The sequence below is a fragment of the Condylura cristata genome, unplaced genomic scaffold, assembly GCF_000260355.1.
Source record: "Condylura cristata isolate star-nosed mole 26May11 unplaced genomic scaffold, ConCri1.0 scaffold00030, whole genome shotgun sequence".
NCBI classification, from domain to species: domain Eukaryota; kingdom Metazoa; phylum Chordata; class Mammalia; order Eulipotyphla; family Talpidae; genus Condylura; species Condylura cristata.
Genome location: NW_004567131.1, coordinates 17944759 through 17965093, shown reverse-complemented (window position 1 = coordinate 17965093; position 20335 = coordinate 17944759). Strand labels below are relative to the sequence as shown.

General features: G+C 39.2%; 1 protein-coding gene across 2 annotated transcripts in view; it reads left to right on the top strand.

Moving 5' to 3' along the window:
* Positions 1 to 20335, top strand: part of BEND7 (BEN domain containing 7) — a 69290-nt gene that overhangs the window by 13757 nt on the left and 35198 nt on the right. For both annotated transcript variants that reach the window (XM_012731232.1, XM_012731233.1), the window contains exons 2-4: positions 6051 to 6353; positions 9037 to 9159; positions 11961 to 12223. In XM_012731232.1, the coding sequence (XP_012586686.1) occupies positions 6062 to 6353; positions 9037 to 9159; positions 11961 to 12223 (678 nt within the window). In that variant the 5' untranslated portion in view covers positions 6051 to 6061. The remainder of the gene's footprint in view (positions 1 to 6050; positions 6354 to 9036; positions 9160 to 11960; positions 12224 to 20335) is intronic.

Here is a 20335-nt window from a genome sequence, read left to right as displayed (position 1 = left end):
ATCTCTTGGTTTTGCCTTTCAGTCATAGACATTCAAAAGCCTAACTTCAAAGCAACAGCCCTTCATTTACCTCCTGTCGTCCAGCCACCCTTCCAGGCTGGCCAGTGAGTTTTAAGATGGCAGATGTACAGCTGTGGGTATCCAGCATTGTGCCACCATCCACAGGAATGTGCACATTTAGGTGGTGAGGGCAGAGTGCAAGATTTGTATTTATTTTTAAAATTAAACATAAGGACAACCAGAGAAAATTGTTCCTTATTCCACTTTTACAACTCTGCCCCCAAACTCTCATAAATGTTTATTCTCTTTGGTCTTTGAGAGAAATATTGAAAAACAGCCTGATAGCCCATTTGAGAACAGCTGATCCTTCATCCATTTCCTGGGATTTCTTTGTTCATTTGGCCTTTTAGAGCTTTCTCAACATCCTTTTGTCATTTTGGGTTTAGAAGACCTATTTCTAGACTCCATGGCATTCTTAGTCCTGTCCTTAGCATTGATTAACAAAGCATCCTTTTCCCGCCCTGATCCATATGCCTCTTCAGGCCTTAGAAGAGAGCCATCACATTCTTAGAGCTGTCTCTCATGCTGACTGCACACCTCTGCAAAAGGAAGACTGTATTTTGTGTTTCTTTCTTTTTTTCTTTTTCAGTTACACAGTATCTCTTATTAGTAGTAATATAATAAATATACCTTTTGAATGGATGGATGAGTCTGATATTTTCTAAATAGATCTGAAAGGAACATAGCTGTCTTTTCTATGTAAATACCACGTTTTATTGGGCTATTTATTTCCACCTATAATTTTCAGCTACAGGGTGCCCAGACATGTGGCAGTAAATGTGCTGTCTGCATAGCCTTACGGGGTACTGAGTTAAACAATGAGATGATTCCTAGCCACATTTTTCCTCTTGCCTTTTCAGTAGCATTTAGATTATTTTGTATGGTTCCCTGGGAATTCTCCAGAGACTGTCCCAGGACTCTGGGTTCTGGCACTCTTCAATCATGCTTTATTCTTTCTTTACTGGGGCCCCACTTAAGAGTGCATTGGTGGGGAGGGGCTCACCTGAATCTGTTGCTGTGTTCTATAAATGAATGCTTTTCAGACCGTTTTTGCTGAGTTAGAATCTCAGTCTTGCACATCCCATGTAAATACAGCGTTTGGTCCTCGGGCAGGTGGGACCTTGATGGCACCTGTAAGTCCGTGTGGGCCTGGAGCAGGGTGCCATCTCCAGTCTCTCACAACACAGAGGCTTACTTCCCATCCCTTCGCCTTAGACTCAGCTTCGAGACTTATGGTACAGAAAGCTGCAGACAGGCGTGAAAGGCCCATGCTCCTTTTTTCCTGCCTGTCCTCCCAGGGCTCAGGTGACAGACTGTAGTTTGGTCTGTCTGTAACATGGCTACGTGCCATCTTCTAATATTTGAGAGAAACTATTTGGACCCTTTAGTATAAATGTTTGTCATCTTAATATTTTTCAGTGATAAATTAAACCTTCTTTTCTGTTTATTTGAACATGACATTACCTGAAAAAATGAAAGGAGTTTTAACACTTCCCTTTTCGCAGGTTATAGTCACAGTATTGTGAAACCATCACCACTGTCCATTTCTAAAACTTTGTTATCATCTCAACTGGAAAAGTAGTCCCATTGTCACTTCATCTGCATATATTCTCAGATACTTTGCATCTGACCTAAAAGAGTCAGTTCTAAGACTATATGTTGCCCAACCTCCTGCCTGGTAGACACAGTTTCAATCCAGTCTTTTCCACATTGAGAAAGAAAATGTCTTACTTATAATAGCCCATAGTGTATTTGAAGATCATTAAGTCACTCAACAGACATTATTTCTGAACAGAACAACCCAACTTCTTTAACTTCTTGCCCTTGTTCCTTTCACAATGTTTTCATTAAGTTTCTCAATAACCTCTAAATAGTACAGAACTGTGCATGATACTGTAGTAAAAGTTGACTGGTATCGAATATGGTGCTAGAATTATCTCTGTTCTTTAAAATTCTTGTAATCCATTCTTTTGTGGAGAGTTACCAAGTACGATTTGGTCATGGGTAAGAAAGAGGAGCAAGGTGTTGAGATAAACAGCGTCTGATCAGAGCAGCTGCTGCTTGCCACAGACCTGCAGCGTCGGCCTGTTGCCCACAGCAGCGTCAGTAGCCTCCTTATTGTCTAAATTGTCTTTGTCATAGTGAGACTCGTTATACCCCCATACACCTGCACCCTTCTTTTCCTAATTCTCTGGTTAGTATTAGTATCCACCTAGTGGTATCACCAAGTTAGAAACCTCAGCGTTATTTTATTCTTCACCACTCCTGGCCCCTTTCCCACATAATCGCCAGGTATTTGATGAAACTCCTAGAGGTCCCTCTCTCCATCCCCGCTCTCCCAAGTCACGGTACCAACAGTCATTGCCATTCACGTAGAACTCGCTTGCTCTAGCCATACCATGGCTTTACCATTATATTGTTTTCTAAAGTACAGAGTGATTACTTACCACCCTTATGTTAAAAGAGAGGGTGTATTTAAAATTATTGAGAGTAATAACCTAGTATCTCCAGTCTAAAGTTATTCTTCCAAACCTGGCATGAGGCTTAATGGGTAACTTCACTGTATGTTTAAAGTTCATCACTTGAAAATTTCTTATGAATCTTAAATTCCAAGCACTCAGAGCTACTGTTCAGGAAAAGAGATGGAGCGACCAGGTCTGGGGCACAGCTCACGCCACAGGAGCTCCTTCCGCAGGCGGCTGTGATGTCATTTCCTACCGTCTGCGCCCTCTTCACTGGCTGTGTAGCTGAGATATGGGGCCTCCCACCAGGCCGTGTTGCCCCCTCCTTGCCCCTCTGTCTAAAGGAAACAACCCAGGATGCCGGAGACCACGCACACATCAGCATTCCTGCAGGGGTTGGCCGTCTCTCTTATAAGAACTTTCCTTTCAGCCTAGCCCTTCTCCAACCTCCTCACTGCCTTGTGTGTTGCTGCAGTCCTCTGCCCTTCATAACATGCTCACACACAGTCCGAGGCTGAACGCTCCCTACCAAGTGAGGCCCATGCCTGCTCTTCTGCAGACCCCTCACGGCACCAGCTTGGCCCCCGGGGCCCCTGCTCCCAAGTTGTTGTTATTTGTATTTGTATTTGTTGTTGATTATTTTGCTTTGACTTTGGACAATGAAATGTTTCTAAACACCAGTGGGGCAGCCTACAGTGAGAATCCCCCTCTATGCTTTTACTGTCTTTCCTCAACTTAGAATCTGGTGTTAAACAGCAAAATCCAAGTTGCATTTTCAGCCTTGTGAATTTTCAGAGGTATAAGGCATAGAACTATAAAATGGAAATTGTGACAACTCATATTTGTTCTTCGAAACAAAGGTTTATTCCAGAATTGTCATGACTTTTTTCTCTCCCTGAAGAGGAATTCTCAGGAGCTATCATAGATCCAATCACTAGATCAGAGGCAGAACTTTAAAAAGACAGTATCCCTTTCCTGTGATGTGTCAGGGTTTGTATGGAGAAGTAAGTTGGCACTGACTCAAGAACCCGGCAGAGTGTGGCTTAGCCAGGGGCAGCTCCACCAGAGGAGTCCTGGGTGCCAGCCAGCGCCCCCTGAGATCAGTCTGCCACAGCCTTTGAGCCTGTGTGATGTCCCAGATCCAAAGAGCTGAGAAAAAAAACCCTGCAGGAACCAAGCTTCTTCTTGCCCAAATTGTGCTGTTAACTAGTCAGGAAAGTATGTTTGGATGTTGCTGCTTAACATCACATTTGCCCATAGAGTTCTCTTTCAGAAATCCTCCCAGCGCTTTTCCAGACACACCCTGTTCCACAGACTTCTTGAAGGTGTGAATTTTGCCTGCTCTGCATTATTTAAATTGTGCTTGGTCATTCATTCTCATAAAATCTGGAATATGATTTATTATTTCTACATTGTAATGTTCACAGGTATTTGATACAAGAAACAGTTTTATTATAAAGTTTTTCTCTTCCTGAGCATAAGCCAACACGTTACAATACTGCATACTTGGAAATCACTGTCTTTTAGGTGTTCACCATGTTAGATTTCTGTGTTCACTGTGTTGAATATTTATTTATTTATGCATAGAAAAATTACGAGTGTAGGCCAGAGGTTCGGGGTGAGAGGATTTACCAGAGACAAAGTGGCGAGTGGAACAGGCAGTTCTACTGAAATACACTGCTGAGGGGAGCAGTGGGCAAGACAAGAGAGGTCTGCTGCACCCTGGCCAGGGATTGAACTCAGGCCACGGTGATGATAGTGCTTAAGACTTAAACACTAGGCCACCAAGGAGGGGCCCCATGTTGGATATTAAACACAGGGTCAATATTTTTATTATTTAAAAATTGAAAAAAAAAATTGAAGACACTTATTTCAAAGCACTATACAAAAGTCCCCTTATGTCAGTAATATCAGTGATGTGTCCATATATTCATTCAGCAACTAAATGACAACTAACCTGATGGCACAAAATCCCTAGATCTGTATACAGCTAACCAGTTCTGCAGAACAATCTGGCTTACATGATGCCAAGTGCATTAAAACAGCATGCTATTAAATGTGCTGAATTTATTTGCAAGGACTATGTTTTTCCTAGTAGCTATGTTCTCTTGGCCTTTTCTCATGGTTTAAGTTTCAAGCATTCCATAGATTGTGAGTGTATATTCTTACCCTGGCATAAGACTTATTTTAACACCCAGATTAAAGGGGGGAACCCACTTCTCTTAATCTTTGTGGTGATACTGACTGATACACAAGTTAAGATACCTAATAGACACTGGCATCTTTATACTTGCATAATTTTAGAGTCATCTTTAGTATTTATTAAGTACCCCCACTGTAGCACAGAGATAATCTTAGTTTAAAAAAATAAAACATGGCCCTCCCTGGTGGCGCAGCAGGTTGGGGCACAGCACTGAGAGTCTAAAGCCACTTCCGCATGAGTTTGATTCCCGCCTGCCCCTGAAGTGACCTGCATGACACGGCAGACCTCTCCTGGCCCGCCCGCTGCTCCCCTCAGCAGTGTACTTCGTTGATCTGCCTCTACTGTTCCCCACTCTGTCTCTGGTGAAGCCTCTCGCCGCCCCTGAGCCTCTGGCCTGTACCCCAGTTCTGTATGCACAAATAAATAAATCTTTAAAAATAAATAAATAAATAAAACATACCTCAAAGGAAAAAGAATCTTAAAGATAAGTTAATGCAGATGTTCTAGAGATACTGTGGATATACTTTACTGAGCTGTGAATTTAAAAATGGTTAAGATGGTAAATTTTAGGTAATGAATTTTTTTTTCCATTATTGCAGTTAGTAACAAAGTAGAGGTAGCTCTGGATTTGATCCAGGCAGAGCTGGCCAGGGGCAGTGCCTGAAGTGAGCAGGTGCCCTAGACACCCCTGGCCTGAAGCACAGTGCCAGGGTATCACCCCTATGACTTAGAGCCCCATAAGGGACAAAACCTCCTCCTTGCCACAGATGTGTCTGTTCCTACATTGTCCTCTCTATGCCTGTGCCACAGCCCATCCTGGGAAAGCTCTGCACCCCAATGGATGCCACACATTCTCCCTGGACTTGCACCTAGCATGAGTGGTTGGGGATGAACCCCACCCACACCCCCTGCCTTGATTTCCACCCCAAGTGAATGACTGTGGCAGATTCCACAGAGGATTTTGTCCCTGTAGTCCATCATGGCCTTCTGTGCCAGCCTGTCTTCCTATGACCTTCACTCAGAAAACATTTCCAAAGAGGGAGTTGAAAGTTCGTCCCAGATAAAACACACTCAGGAAACAAGCCTCTTTTGTCATAAGAGAATTTGGTCAGAAAGCGATTAAAATGATGAGCACCAGGAATATGATCAGTTTCTTCAGATCTTCTCTTCTTGCCTTTAATTTTCATGGAATGTTTAAGTTTCTCTAAGTTTACATCCAAAATCAATAATCTTTCCCATTTTCAAAAAAAGATTTTTTTTGGGGGGTGTGGATTATTTCTCCTCTTGCTTATTAATAGTGCTGTATTTGGCCTTGTTTCCATTAGGAGATGAAAGCATGGAAATTAAAAAACAAATTACAGGAATGAGAAGGTTACTGAATGACAGCACTGGGAGGATATACCAGCGTGTTGGTAAGGAAGGAGAAAAACTCAAGGAAGAACCCCAGGATTTGGATTCCATCTGGCCTCAGCGTTTGAACTCCTCTGCTGACACCCCACAAAGCCTCCACCCTCCTTCACGTGGTGTGTGGAATGAGCTACCACCCCAAGGCGGGCAATTCTCAGGGCAGTATGGCACCCGCTCTAGAACCTTCCAGACTCAGCCCCACCCTGCTGTGAGCTCCAACGGTATGCTTGGTCCTTATCAGTATTTATAATGCTCTTATGGGGGCTTGTCCAAATGTGTTTCAATTAGAAGAATTCAGCATGTTCTTTGAGTTAATACAGTGTATGTTTTATACCCTCCCTTAATCACAGTTCCTAGCTAAGTTAATTTAAAAGAATGGGAAGACAGAGTAGACAAGGTTGAAGGGGCTGAAAAAAACAAGATTAAGAAGCAGAAAAGACTGGAAGTTCCATATTAGACCAGATGATTTCTTAGTAGAGAGTCAAAAAAATTATAGCTATCATTTGTTGATATACAGATAATTATTGTCACAAAAGACTGAACATTAGGTAGAAAGAGCTCACCTTTGTCCTTTGAAGTGACTTCCTGGCCATTTGGTCTTATCCTCTTGCTTATGCCCTCACTTTTCTTCTTGATCAGAGGAATCATAGTTAAAGGGACCTTACTGTCATCCCATTGACACCTCCCTCAGCCTCACACTGTAGCCAGTGAACCAAGTGACTCATGTTTTATAACTTGCTTCATTAGAGTTGAAAATTATTCCTTTAATGTAAAATGTCCTCACTGCGAATTTCTAATTTTTAAGCAAAATACCAAACAGCAAATTATTTTTCAAAGCTTAAGGAACAAACTTGATTTTTCCAGTTATTTTAATGTTTCATCCAGTGACACTGGATGTTACTGGTTCTATAAATTATAGATGTACAAATTTATGTTTTCACAAAATAACAAGAAGAAAGTAAAGATGCATTTTCAGTTTCCTTGAAAAATTAAGGATTTTTCCCCCTATTCATTATCCTTCAAGAAAAACAAAGCTTTTTTGGAGGGTTTTTTTTTCTTTCAATATATATTTTTAAATATTATAATAATTTTTACATCACTGTATGCATTTTTTTCTTCTTGGAGGGTTTTTTTTAATGCAATTTATAATAAATAACCAATTCAGAGGCATGAAAAACCATCCAGAGACCTCTGATGAACCAGTGAGGGACCACAAGAGATGGATAGGTGTCTTCTCTTTCTTTCAATATTACATAAGCCAATATCAAATTCACTCTCTGGCCTTTTTCCAGGTTAGAGGGAGATGGCTCTTTAAAGACTCCTCCATAAAATAAAAAGTCAGTTCTCTTTAAAATTAGAAAATGATTTATAACAAGCTGAAAAGGGTTGGTTTTGTCCTCTAAAAATGCTAAAAATAGTACTCAGGATAGTGACTAGAAATACTCTGTAAGGCCCTCCCCCCAATTCTCTGGCCATAGAAGACACAATAAGGAAAATAAAATGCTCCTAGGCATATATGAAGTTAGTAAAGCCATTTTAGTGGGGTCGGGGGAGGGGGGTATTGGGGTAAACACTGCTGTATTTTCTAGCATATAACAAAGATGGTAAATTTACTTTGGAAAATGTTATTAATGTTGCAAGTTACAAACATAAATTCCCTCAAACCTTATTTAAAAATAGCCTTTTGTGTTTGTCCATTTTCAATAGAAATGTAGTATATATATAGATATAGATACAGATACCTTTGACTACTTCGGTATTTCATTGGAATTATTTGCAATTTTAAAGTTGTTACATCTCTATTTGCTACAACTTTGAGTGTAAATAATTGTGCTACACCAAACAGTAAGTTATCTTTAAATATTTCATATTTTTGCTGTGGTGACTTTTTTATAGTATCTACAAATAAGGCATATTGCAGCATTTAAATTACATGTAATGTACAAGATAGGATTGGACCAAGACATAGAATTTACCTCTTCCACCCACAGACAACGTAAGTGAGGGCCGTCTCTCTCAGGGATCCCTTCATGGTGGTGTGCACAGGTCTGAGGCCAGGGGCAGTGCTGCCGGGTGGTTTTCCAACTGTACCATTTTACTCTGAGGACAATAGAAAGATATCCATTTACATGTAAGGGAAACAGAATAGGATAGTTTCATTAAAACAAAGATATTATATTTAAACAGTGAAAAAGAGACTAAGGTGAGGGAATAATAAGAAATAGGAATGGAAAAAAGATGTAGGAGGATCTCCCCTGTTAAGTGGGAGCACGCTTTCTTGCATCACGTTTAAATCCACTCTCCCTGCACCTTGATGTTTCCCCACCCCGTATACACCACACCCAGTGAGCAACCTACAAGATTGTTTTGTTGTTGTTCTACAAGTTTTAATGTGTTCCCAGTTCTCAGTTTTTTAAATAACATGTTTAAAGCCAGAACTATTTTTAATAGACATTCAGTGCTTAATATGAATCCTGTAACATATGCGACTCACTAGATATAGTTGGACTTTTTTTTTTTTAGGTAAACCTGTTCTCAGGACTAATTTTTTGTGCCTGAGTATGTTTCTAGTGAATCTGTATGGTATTGTCGCTGGCAGTGGCCTGGTGTAACAGGTGCCTGCTGGGCCACGCATCATGCACACACATTCCTGCAGGCACCCCCCCACCCCCCATGAATCAGCATGTACCTGCAGTATAGAAGGCTGGATAATTAGATCAGGTCAGACCCCAAAACTTAGGTTGTGAAAATTACTGGGTATGTTTTCCTGTGGAAAAGTTCTATACTAATTGCACATACTTCATGTACATGCTTCAAGAGCCTATCGAGATACCTTATTTTCCCCTCTCCTCTCTATAACTTTGTTATTGTTTGGAATATGTCATTCTTTTCTTTCATGCTTAGGAGAACTTCCAGTGGTGAATTCGTCGGTTGGATCAAACTGCTGTACTTGCAACTGCCAGTCCACACTACAGGCCATTCTCCAAGAACTCAAGACCATGCGGAAGTTAATGCAAATACAAGCAGGTACAAAGATCAGGCCTTGGATTGAGGCCTTTGGTTTTTACCTGACATCTTCAATTGGGAGGTTTATTTAATAGTTTCTGTTATTTAGTTCTTCCCACCCAGCTCCCATGCTGTGCTTCCTCAAGTAGCCGTTTTTCTCTTATTTTTTCTACAGTCCACTTTTCCTTTGGCAAATCTAATAAACTTTTTAGCGCTAATCATACTACTCATTTACTGATGTACACATGCTCCATGTACCTCACCCATGTACTCCTAGATGCCATGAATAGTCAGCTAATTAAATTTTGAAACAATTATACATGAAAGTAGGCAGAATTCTTCAGCTCATTTTCCTAATGTGCATCAACAAGCAGTTTCACTTCAAGAAAGAAATTGAGTCTCACTCATCTTACCATCTGAGGTGCTCAATCTGGGAGCTGCATGCATCTTGACAACCCTTACTCACTCTGCTAGTTCCTAGTGACAGTCGGGAAGGCATGCAACGTTATCTATAGGAAGGAGACCTCTTGGAAGTGTGGGCTCCAGTAGTGAAGACATTCTGGAGTACAAGCAGTCAACATTGTCCCGCATACGCTGCTTGTGGCTTTTCTCCCTATCAGTTTGTCAAGCTTACATGAAAGTAAGGTGAGCAGAAGTCTCTCTGAAAAGCAGTGTCTTAACTTTATGTACTGGATTTGGGTTGATCCCCAGCTAAAAATAAACATTTTGGTAGGCAAGGAAGCATTTGATTCACCTTGTTCTACCATGATAATCTATATTCTTATTAACCTGGCAAAGGTTAACATCCCCTAAATAAGAAGCTCAGAAAGAAAGGTTACTTCATTATGTGCGGATTCTTCTCTCAGAGGACGAATTTGTTAGCACTTAAGAAATTATGCATATGAAATTGTAATGATTTATTTTGTTACTTAAGCTCCTTACAACTGAAATGGCAAGCTACAATTTGCAACCATTTAAATCCTTGACTGAAGCCTTTTTAGAATCTATTAAGTAAATGCCACTTTGTCACCATGTTTTCTTTTCTGAACCTTTACAGATTAGGACAGTAAATGATTCCAAGGCTGTAGGATAGCAGAAAGGATAAACTGAATAAATTACTCTTCTTTAATTTTCTTAAACTTAAGAATTTGTGTTGTGTGGATAGATTTACTTAAGCTTTATTGCCTATAAGACTTAGGTTTAAATTATATTTAGGAAGATTCACCTTTACTTTAGGGAGAAAACTTAGGGATGAGATCAAGTGATAAGGTCTAGATAAGATAGAAGAGACCAGAGCTATGTCAAAGCTTTCAGGAGAAAGCTCAAAGAGTCCCTGCATTTTTAAAATCCAAAACCATTGCCACTTTTCATTTAGAATCTGGAGACTGGAGACTTGGAGAGACTTGCATACTATACCATATTCATAATTGCTTCTGTTGTCCTTTTGACTTTGGGGATGGAGACCTAGTGTTGAGTGAAAAGTCAGCTAGAACAGAGAGAAAAGATCTCTCTGGCATGCACATTGGAATCACGTGAGTCTGAAAAAAATGCCAGTGCCTGGGACCCATCCCCTGTTTTCCAGTTCACTTAGTCTGGGATAAGGCGGAGGTGAGGATGTTATCTGAAAACTCTAGGTGATTTGAGTCTAATGTGCAACCAAGGCCAGGAACCAGAAAGCTAGACTAACTACTGCACAGGAGGTTAAAAAAGATTTTCAGTGCTCATATGTTTCTAATAATTTATGTATTTCTTTCCAATTTTAAGATTGAAACGTCAAGTTCAAATTTAAATATTCTATTTTTTGCAGATGAATAGGAAGTGACCCCATATTTGTGTGTATTTAAAGATGTTTAGTTTTCATTTGGCTTATATTTAAAAATGTATTTCTGTCAAAAAGCAGATATAGCCCAGGGTCATATTTTGCAAGCCATATTAATCCTTGGAGGTTTAAATAATAATGCTCTATTTTCCTATTAATCTTTCCATCAGAGTATTGTTCAATGGTTAGCTGACATTACTTCTCACAGAGTATCTATAAAACTGTAATCACCAATCTTGACTTCTATAAGTGCATGTTCAATTTTAGTGCTTAGTCCATGTTGAATATGTTCATTTTTGAAGCCCAGACAGTTTCTAGGTTTTACTAATTTGCTTGACTTGCTCGCAACTCTATTAGTCCCTTGATTCAACTCCATGAAGCCAAGGCATGCCATGGCCTGCTCCAATCTAGTAGCAGAGTGCTGTGGAGATTGATGAGTGGACAATACTGGTTTGGAAAGGAAGGGACTGCTGGACCTGATAAGTGACTAGCAAGTTTCCTCACTTACTGATAATCTGTTATAGGAGCATCTCTGTTTCTTGTCAGTCTTGCCCAAATGTTCGTCTTTGGCAATTTTGGCATCTGTAGGCTAGTAGCCATCAAGTAGTTTCCTCTCAAATAATTGGAATATTCCTACAATTGACTTACCAGAGAGCGTAGACTTCTGCCTTTCTCATTTATATCAAATCATGCTCAGGTGTTTTCTCATGATTCATTATCTTTTCCTTCCACTGAACCAGCAGCAGTGGCACAGTATGGTTACTCACCTGGTTTGGAGCAGCAGAGTTTTCTGTTGTTTTCTAGCCACTGAACTTTGAAGCATCCCCATTTGGTCACCCCCAGTTCCAGCACCAGTTTTTTTTTTTGTTTGTTTGTTTTTTACGGTGCTTCCTTCTTCAGCAAGCCTCATTTCAAGCTCAGCCTGTGGGTCGTGTGGATAGAGGGGTGATCGTTTTCCTAAATTAGACACAAGTGCCTGTACCCTGTTTTTGTTTATTCACAGTTGGAACCCAAAACAGACAACAACCCCCAATTTCCCTTATGTGCTCCCAGCGAACTGCTGTCTCACGCAAGCGAAATAAAAAGAAAAAAGTGCCCCCAAAGACTGTTGAGCCTCTTACTGTGAAACAGAAGCCCAGTATGTTAGAAACTGAGAAGACATCACTTACCTCTGAGCAGTCTGGTTTCCAGACTACTGAATGCACCTCCACTGAGGAGAACCACCTCCTAGGATTTGGTATTGTTCTCGAATCACCTTCCTCAGATGTAAGTAGATATTTTCTAGCTACTGACACTTATGTGCTATAACTTTTAGGAATTTTATATTATGAATACACTTTCTTCTTAACTTAGTCTGCCCAAAAACACTAGAGAAACTTGCAGAATACACATAGGAAAGGAAAAGTATTAGTAAATACCTAGAATTTTCTCTTTCGTTGAAAATATTACTCATTATTGATTTTAACATGTTTTCATTCTTTGTCTCTGAAAGAAGGATGATAAATAATCTCCTCACTAATTCCTTTAATATTTTTAATTTTACTGTGGCCATTTTCAATTTCCTCAGTTTAGGAAGCTGAAAAATCATAATTAAATCCTTTGTAGATGGGCATAAGTGAAGAGAACCTTGCAGATAAGGTCACACCTTTCTAGAAACACAAAACTAATAATAAAATAAAGAGCAGTAGTGTTAATTCTATTTTATAGATGCAAGCTACACTGCTAATTAGGTTGCAGAGCCATGCCATTTACTCTGTATAATGATAGGTTAATGCTCTGCAAAGGTTTTTCTATTTTAATATAATAGCTAGAATGTTGTTGCAGTCAAAAGATGTTGGATGACATCTAAGATAGCTGTCTGACTAGCCATTTTATACATGTACTGATTTCTTTAGTAATGTGATGTATTTGCACCTGTGCAGCCTATTTCCAATATCTTTGAGTAAGTACATTGATGCTGTGAACTCCAACTTGTTGGGAGAGTTCTTAAAATAAACAAGAATGGGTGATCTATTATTATCAGACTGCATAGGATGAAGAATCCTGCTGAGAACTCCCACAGGCCTATATAGGACTGGAGTTTGGCCCTACCTTTTAAACTTTAAACTATTGCTATTTTTGTAAAGTGTTTGCTTTCAAATTACAGGAAGATAATTTGCTGGCATATATCCACATTGAGTCTTTAATAATAGGAGGCGACAAAAATAGTTATTTGGTGACTTTAGATTAGAAAATCATTTAAATTTTTATCCAATGTTAAATGTTCGTTTGTTTGCTTTCTTGTTAATGAACACTTGATGTAATTGTTTAGAAATTCCTTCAGACAAAAAACTTAATTTTAAAAAATTATTAATGATGATACTGTTCAACCTCAGACAATTCCAGCTTATGTGATTATATAATATTGTTATTGTGTCTAAAGTCCTAGGTTCAAAACTTATGCAGAACATGTATTTGGAAACAGAAGTCAGTTATAACATGCTTTCAGTGTAAAGCAGTTTTCACTATACTTTTATTTTTTAACATTCTCAGTAGTCTTTTATGATTAGTATTGATTTATCAGGAGTAATTCATTGTTTATAAATCACCTCCTTAATGGTTGATATAATGCTAATAATTGACCTTTCTCCTTTTTAGTTTTTTTTTACTTTTAAGCACCAAGTGTATACATCAGAGATAAATTGAGGAAGACTGATAAAGGCTATATATACATTAGTGAAATAGAATAGAGTTTTTCTAATATTTACCAATTTCAGTAAAATAACTTTATATATCAAATAAAAATAATTGTTTTTATTAATGATGTTTTCTAACAAAAGCTACTAAAATAATATAGTGCACTGAGACTTGTCCATAAAAATTGAGCTGGGTGTTATCTTTGAAGAATAACATACTACTAAAGAAAAGCAAAAAACTTATGTGTGTGTGTGTATACTGTCCCTACGTTTTTCAGCAAATGCACCATTCAATTGATCTAGTCATCAAAAACTAACCTAGAAGACCCTGCAATCACTAGATAAGGAAGGTTGTCAGTAGACTGTATTCACTGGCATAAGGAGTCTAGAATCTGCCTGACTCTGCACCCAGGGCAGTGTTGCTGGGGCATGGGTCATCAATATAATACTCTTTCAAGAATTATTTTATAAAACAGAATGGAGAAAAGAAAATGGAGTTGGATACATACATACATACATACATACATATATATAAAATATAGTAGATGAAAATTGAGCATTTAGAGATGGCCTTTGGAAAGTAGCCACGACAGGGAGGATTAGCTTCAAAGTTGAAGGATTGGGCAAATGCTCAGGCAGCCGTCTGGCCAGCTTTGCTAGCAGTGATGATTTAAGGATACAGAAGGAGCCTCCCTGGTGGCCTAGGGGTTAAGTCTCAGCTTTGTCCCTGCTGCAGCCTGATTTTGATCCCCAGCCAGGGAACTGACCCACATATGGTGCAACAGACCACTCCTGTCTCACCTGTTGCCCCCATCAGCAGCGCATTCCAGTAAATTTGCTTTTCCTGCTCCCCACTCCGTCTTTGGTGAGTCCTCTCAACCCACCCCCACGCTTCTGGCCTACACGCCTGTTCTTCTATGCATAAATAAACTAATTAATTTTTTTAAAAGTTTTCAGTGGGGTGAGTTAAAGTCCCACTATGTCATGCAAGACCCTTGACCCTTGTCTTGTGAGCCCTAAGGAGCCACTGCAGAGTTCAAGTGGAGGAATAATCACACCTGTGTTCTAGAGTGGAAAGCAAATTAACATGTGGATGATAAGATAGATGAAAAAAAAAGATTCTAAAAACAGAGAGGCCAGAAGGAAGATAATCAAACAGTAAAGACAGAGATGGTCTTTACATGAGGAGTGAGCCTGAAGAGAAAGAACAACGAGGCCTTTAAGAAGGTACTTGGTGACTCAGTAGAAAGTAAACCTCAAGTATCTATCATGGAAACATAGGTTTCTTATACAGTGCTGACTTCAGTAACTGAGAAAGGGAAAGTAAAGACTGTCAGCCCTGGATGGGAAGTACAAGTAAGTTTAGAATCCTTAAAATGTTTACTAGACACTAAAGCACTGAAGAAAGGTTAGGACTAGAAGCAGTGAATTTTATTGTAGAATTTTAAAAATTTCACAGTGTATTAAGTTATCCCGTCTACACTGTAGTGTTACCCAAATTAGTGCATATTGGCATATCCATGCATAAACCTGAACATGAGGGCAGGGGCCTGGCTATAGATCATTGCAGGTAGACCACAGATCTGATGGAAAGTGAGGAAACTGAGCTCTAATTAAAACCAACTGTGATATCAGTAGTTCAGAGTATTATAAACACTGAAAGATAGCGAACATAGGAAAAAACCTTGTTGAAGGCTGGCTCATAAATGTTAGTCTGCAAATGATAAAACTTGTGCACGTGCATCGAGCAAAGGGTACAAAATAGACTTAAAGTCTAAGAGTAGGTTTTAATTAGAACCCTCTTCCCGGTGTGACTCCTATTCATTTTTGTGATTCCTCCCTGGATACACTCCCACACGCTCCTCCTTGGTCTCCCTCCTCTTCCCCTCCCTGCTCTACCCCTCCACACAGAACTTCCTATACTGGTTTGTAATTATTTACATGATTTCCTCTCCTTCCTCCCAGCTTCCCAAGGACAAGGAACTATGTAATAATAATAGTTGTGTGCCATCCTGGGCTAGATAATTAATCACGTTCCAGCCTCACTCTTCAAGGTATTATTGTAGAAGTTATTATTATAGAAGAGGAAACCGAGGCATAAAGGGGCTCTGTGGCCTACTCAAGTTCACACAACTAGAAAGGCAGAGCTAGTTCCCAGATCACAGCCAGAAAGTGCTTGTGTGGCAACTGACGTATCAAAGAACTAAGATTAGTCTGTGGTGCTGTTTACTCCATTACTTGGCAGTTTCTGGGGGAGAGCCTGATGGTCATGGCTGCAGCCTCTGACCTCACCCTGCCCAGGCAGCATATCCGTGTGACTCCAGGAAGCCTACTAGTCTTGGCCTCCTATAGTTTTCTCCCCATAAAGCAGGGATAATAATAATACTGACCTAGAGCTGATCTCCTGGGAAAGTTAAATGAAATAACCTATGTAAAAGTACCTAAAATAGTAGGCAGTACTTAAGCACTTGATATTGACTCTTTTAATAAACATAGGCAGTTTATAGGGACATGTGTAATTGTTTGTTAAATAAACTTATATGTATATATAAATGATGGATATATGTGAACAAAAAGTTTTGTTTTGTTTTTTTTAAAGATTTATTTATTTGTGCATACAGAACTGAGGTACAGGCCAGAGGCTCAGGGGCAGCAAGAGGCTTCACCAGAGACAGAATGGGGAGCAGAACAGGCAGATCGACGAAGTACACTGCTGAGGGGAGCAGCGGGCGGGTCAGGAGAGGTCTGCCACGTCATGTGGTCACCTCCGGGGCAGGCGGGAATCGAACTCATGCGGAAGTGGCTTTAGATTCTCAGTGCTGTGCTTTAACCCGCCGAGCCACCAGGGAGGGCCCAACAAAAAGTTTTTAAAAAGACAGAGGCCAGAAATGTTTTACTTTGGGGATAGGATAATTTGATCCATTTTAAATTAGCATATTAAATAAAAGTCATACATTAATTATACAAAAGCAAAAGCAGAAACCCAAAATCAATTTCAGGCATATGTGATATGTAATTCTTCGTTTATGAGATACTAGTACTCAGATAAGAGAGTTGTGAATTTTTTAGTCACTATTTTTTCCTACTTGGCTATATATTCACTGATTTGTGTTTTTCAGATCAGGTATATATGACCTGCTTATTTTATTGTTGTTGCTTTTCACTTAACTTTTTTTTTTTTTTTTAAGTTTACTTTGGGGGCAAAAAAGTTTACTTTGGTAAAACCTGCAGATAAGGCCCTCCCTGGTGGTGCAGTGGGTTAAAGCACAGCACTGAGAATCTAAAGCCACTTCTGCATGAGTTCGATTCCCACCTCCCACCTGCCCCAGAGGTGACCACATGGCGTGGCAGACCTCTCCTGACCTGCCCGCTGCTCTCCTCAGCAGTGTACTTCGTCGATCTGCCTGTTCTGTTCCCCATTCTGTCTCTGGTGAAGCCTCTCACCACCCCTGAGCCTCTGGCCTGTACCCCAGTTCTGTATGCACAAATAAATAAATCTTTAAAAAAAAAAAAAACCCGCAGATAAGTTTTTTAAAATATTCTTATAATAATTTTTAATAGTATAAAACTTTTTCCCATTTGTTCTAGTTATCATGAATTTTTTCCAGTAATCTTAGATCACACAAATTTAGAAGTTATCAAAAGATAAATCTGTGGCTATTCTTCAACTTAAGACGAAGTTTATTTTTTTAAATATCATTCTTAGAATTTAATTGTAACTCTTAACAGAGATTGGAATTTCTGTTAACAGAATTTGGAATATGTTTTTTCTTAATATTTTCTTAGACCAATAAATAAAATAACCCTCTAGGAACTCCAGTAGTAAAGCAAGTTATTCATTTTTCATTGACACATTGAAATTAAAAGCAGTAGGTGCTTGAGAGCATAGGTTCTAGTGCAGACTACATGATTCACATTCTTGCTTCATCACTAGATAATCTTAGTCAAGTTACCTAATCTCTCTATGCCTTAGTTTTCACATCGCCAAATTGGGGATAATAATAGCAGCCACTTCGAAGGTAGGGTGAGAATTAAATTAGAAAACACATGTAATGAGCCTGTAATATAGTAAGCAGCAAATAAATGCTAAGTCATTATTTCCCAGGGTATATTGAAATGAATGAAATAGTCTTTGCCCTTCGAGAAGCAGCCAAAGATGACAGACACAAAAACAAGAGTTACAGTATAGTAGGAGGAAAGCTCTAGTCTAGGCGTGGAAGTAGATGGAGCCTGGAAGAGGAGGAGCTCTGTATGCAGGTGACTCCAGAGGTCAACATCTTCCTGGAGGAGCATTTCATTGTAGTTATGATGAAAGAAGCTATATTGCCCTGGTTAAAATCTTATGTATTGAACATTTTGGCTCAGATGTCTTTAGCATAAATAAAGCCACAGCCCTCAGACTCATTAATTTACCACCTGAAAAAGGAGACAGCTAAAAACATCCGTAAAAGACTCTGGAATGTCTCCTTATGCAAGTGCATAAAGTTTCAAGGAGCCAAGTTGTATTATCTGATACTAATTTCTTAGTTTCGCCAAAATTTTGTCAAATAAAAAAAATCAATAATGGATTTTTTAAACGACTTCCTGTAATTTTTATCCTACTCCAACATTAACGATAAGCTAGTGTTTAAACTCTGCATGCTTTGCTAGAACACTGGCCTGAGCGTTTTTCACTACGAGTAGCCCTCTTATTGTTAGTCTGGACATAGCACCTCCATCCCATGGGATCCTCCACCCATTCGTGCTGTGGAGCTCAGCTCTGCCACCAGCCCCAGATCCCACCTGTTTTGAGCTCCTGTCTAACAGCTACATTAGCTGGACCCACTGTCACAGGCCCACCTTTCAGTCTTAACAAGCTCTCATGGCCACTCCACTCATTGACTATGATGTTGGCACTTATTAAATGATAACAGTAATCCTTGCTAAATCTGTCTGATTACAACTGAGTTAAAGAAAACAATTTCATTTTTTCTTAAACAGAAACAGACCCCATCGGTAAGAAAAAGTAAAATTAATTATAGGGGGTTCTTTGTTTATTTTTCTTTAAATTTCTTCTCATGAAGTAAATCTCATTTTCCTAGAAATATGTACAGTATACTGTTAAATAAATATTAAAAGGGAATAATAGTATTATGAATAGGAAGGCTAAATTCATAGTGTTTGGATATTCATATTAATTCTGTTATATGTGTATAATCCAAAACTAGCTAGTCTTATACAATAGGCTTCTTTATCACTTTGTTTTCTTTCAGATTTCACTTTGAGCTAGTGTGAAACTAGACTAGCTTACCAATCAATTTGACAAACCATTGTGTATAATTTATTAATTTGCAGTGGAAAATATTGGGCTAATGGCCAATATGAATATTCACTTACTACTTAGTGACTGTATATAGCTTTTTTCCCACATCTTACAATAAGCTGATATTGATAATACCTTCAATAAAATAGCCTTTATCAGAATTGTGCCCTCTGTGACTAATTTGATTAGCTCCTTAAAATTGCTTATTATATTTTTCTTTACATTATGCAGGAGAACCTGATGGTGTGCTCATAGGGATTTAGGAAAGAAGCCTTTCATTTGCCTAGTTAGGAAATCCCCTATCAAACTAGATCCTAACCCCAACAACTTGTGAGCAAAGGGAAACTGCACCTGAAATACAAGGTAGTGATTGTCCACGGGTCTGGGCACTGTAGTTTTTGCCTCCAGAAAGCCATGTCTTACCCAAGTCATCAGGAGTAGTGGTAGTTTCTATCACAGCCATCATTGGCAAGGGAGCTGTCATTTAAACTAGAGATGTAAACAAAAAGAAGATATTAAATGATAATTTTCAGAAGAGTTTGACCTGTTTTTAAATATGTGCAAAGTTGTGGATCATTAAATGTTAGGAATGAACTGATTATATTATTAAATGGTGGAAATTAAAGGTTTTTATAGTGAAACTTATATATCACTGTTATCTTTTCTTCACATCTTAGAAAATAAAGGCTTTGTTTTTTTTTTTTTTTCCTTCTAAGGAATTGCTTTGTTTCTTTGTGACCTCGCTGACATAGCTTTATCATTCATTCATTAGCAGCTAAGAAGTCTGCATAAGAGAAAGGACACAGAGAGCAGGAAGGGGGTAGAGATTGGCCATTTGCTCTTTGCTGGCTTCTGCCCCAAGTAATAACACTACTTACCCCTCTGTGAGGCCTCCTAACAGGAAGAGTTCATGTTCCCTGATCAGGAAAGAGTGCTTCAGAATAACAGTATCTATCAATAGAAAGTGAAATAGGAATCACTGACAGTTTCTGTACTGGAATTGCATCTCAGAAATCAAATACAGCGATCCCACAGGGAATCTCATAGCTCCAGATGTTTTGTTTTAGGAGTCACGGCCAATCCAGAAACAGCAACTGCATCTCTGTCTCCTAAATCCTCTCTCTAAGGCTCTGATATCCTCTCCCCTCCCAAACTCCTTCACCCCTCATCAGCCAAATGCTGTATATCCCTCCAAGCATTTATCATGTTCTATTTTGTATATGTGTATATATGTCGCATCTACTTAGTCCGACATTAAGCTCCTTACATACAGAAGATCCTTACTACATGCTTCTGGATTTAGTCAGTCAGTATTCTCCAGGCCGTCTCCTCCCTGAGTTGGTACAAGTATTGTCAGAACAAGGCTGGTGGACTGACCCACAGCATGTCTGGGCCAGACTT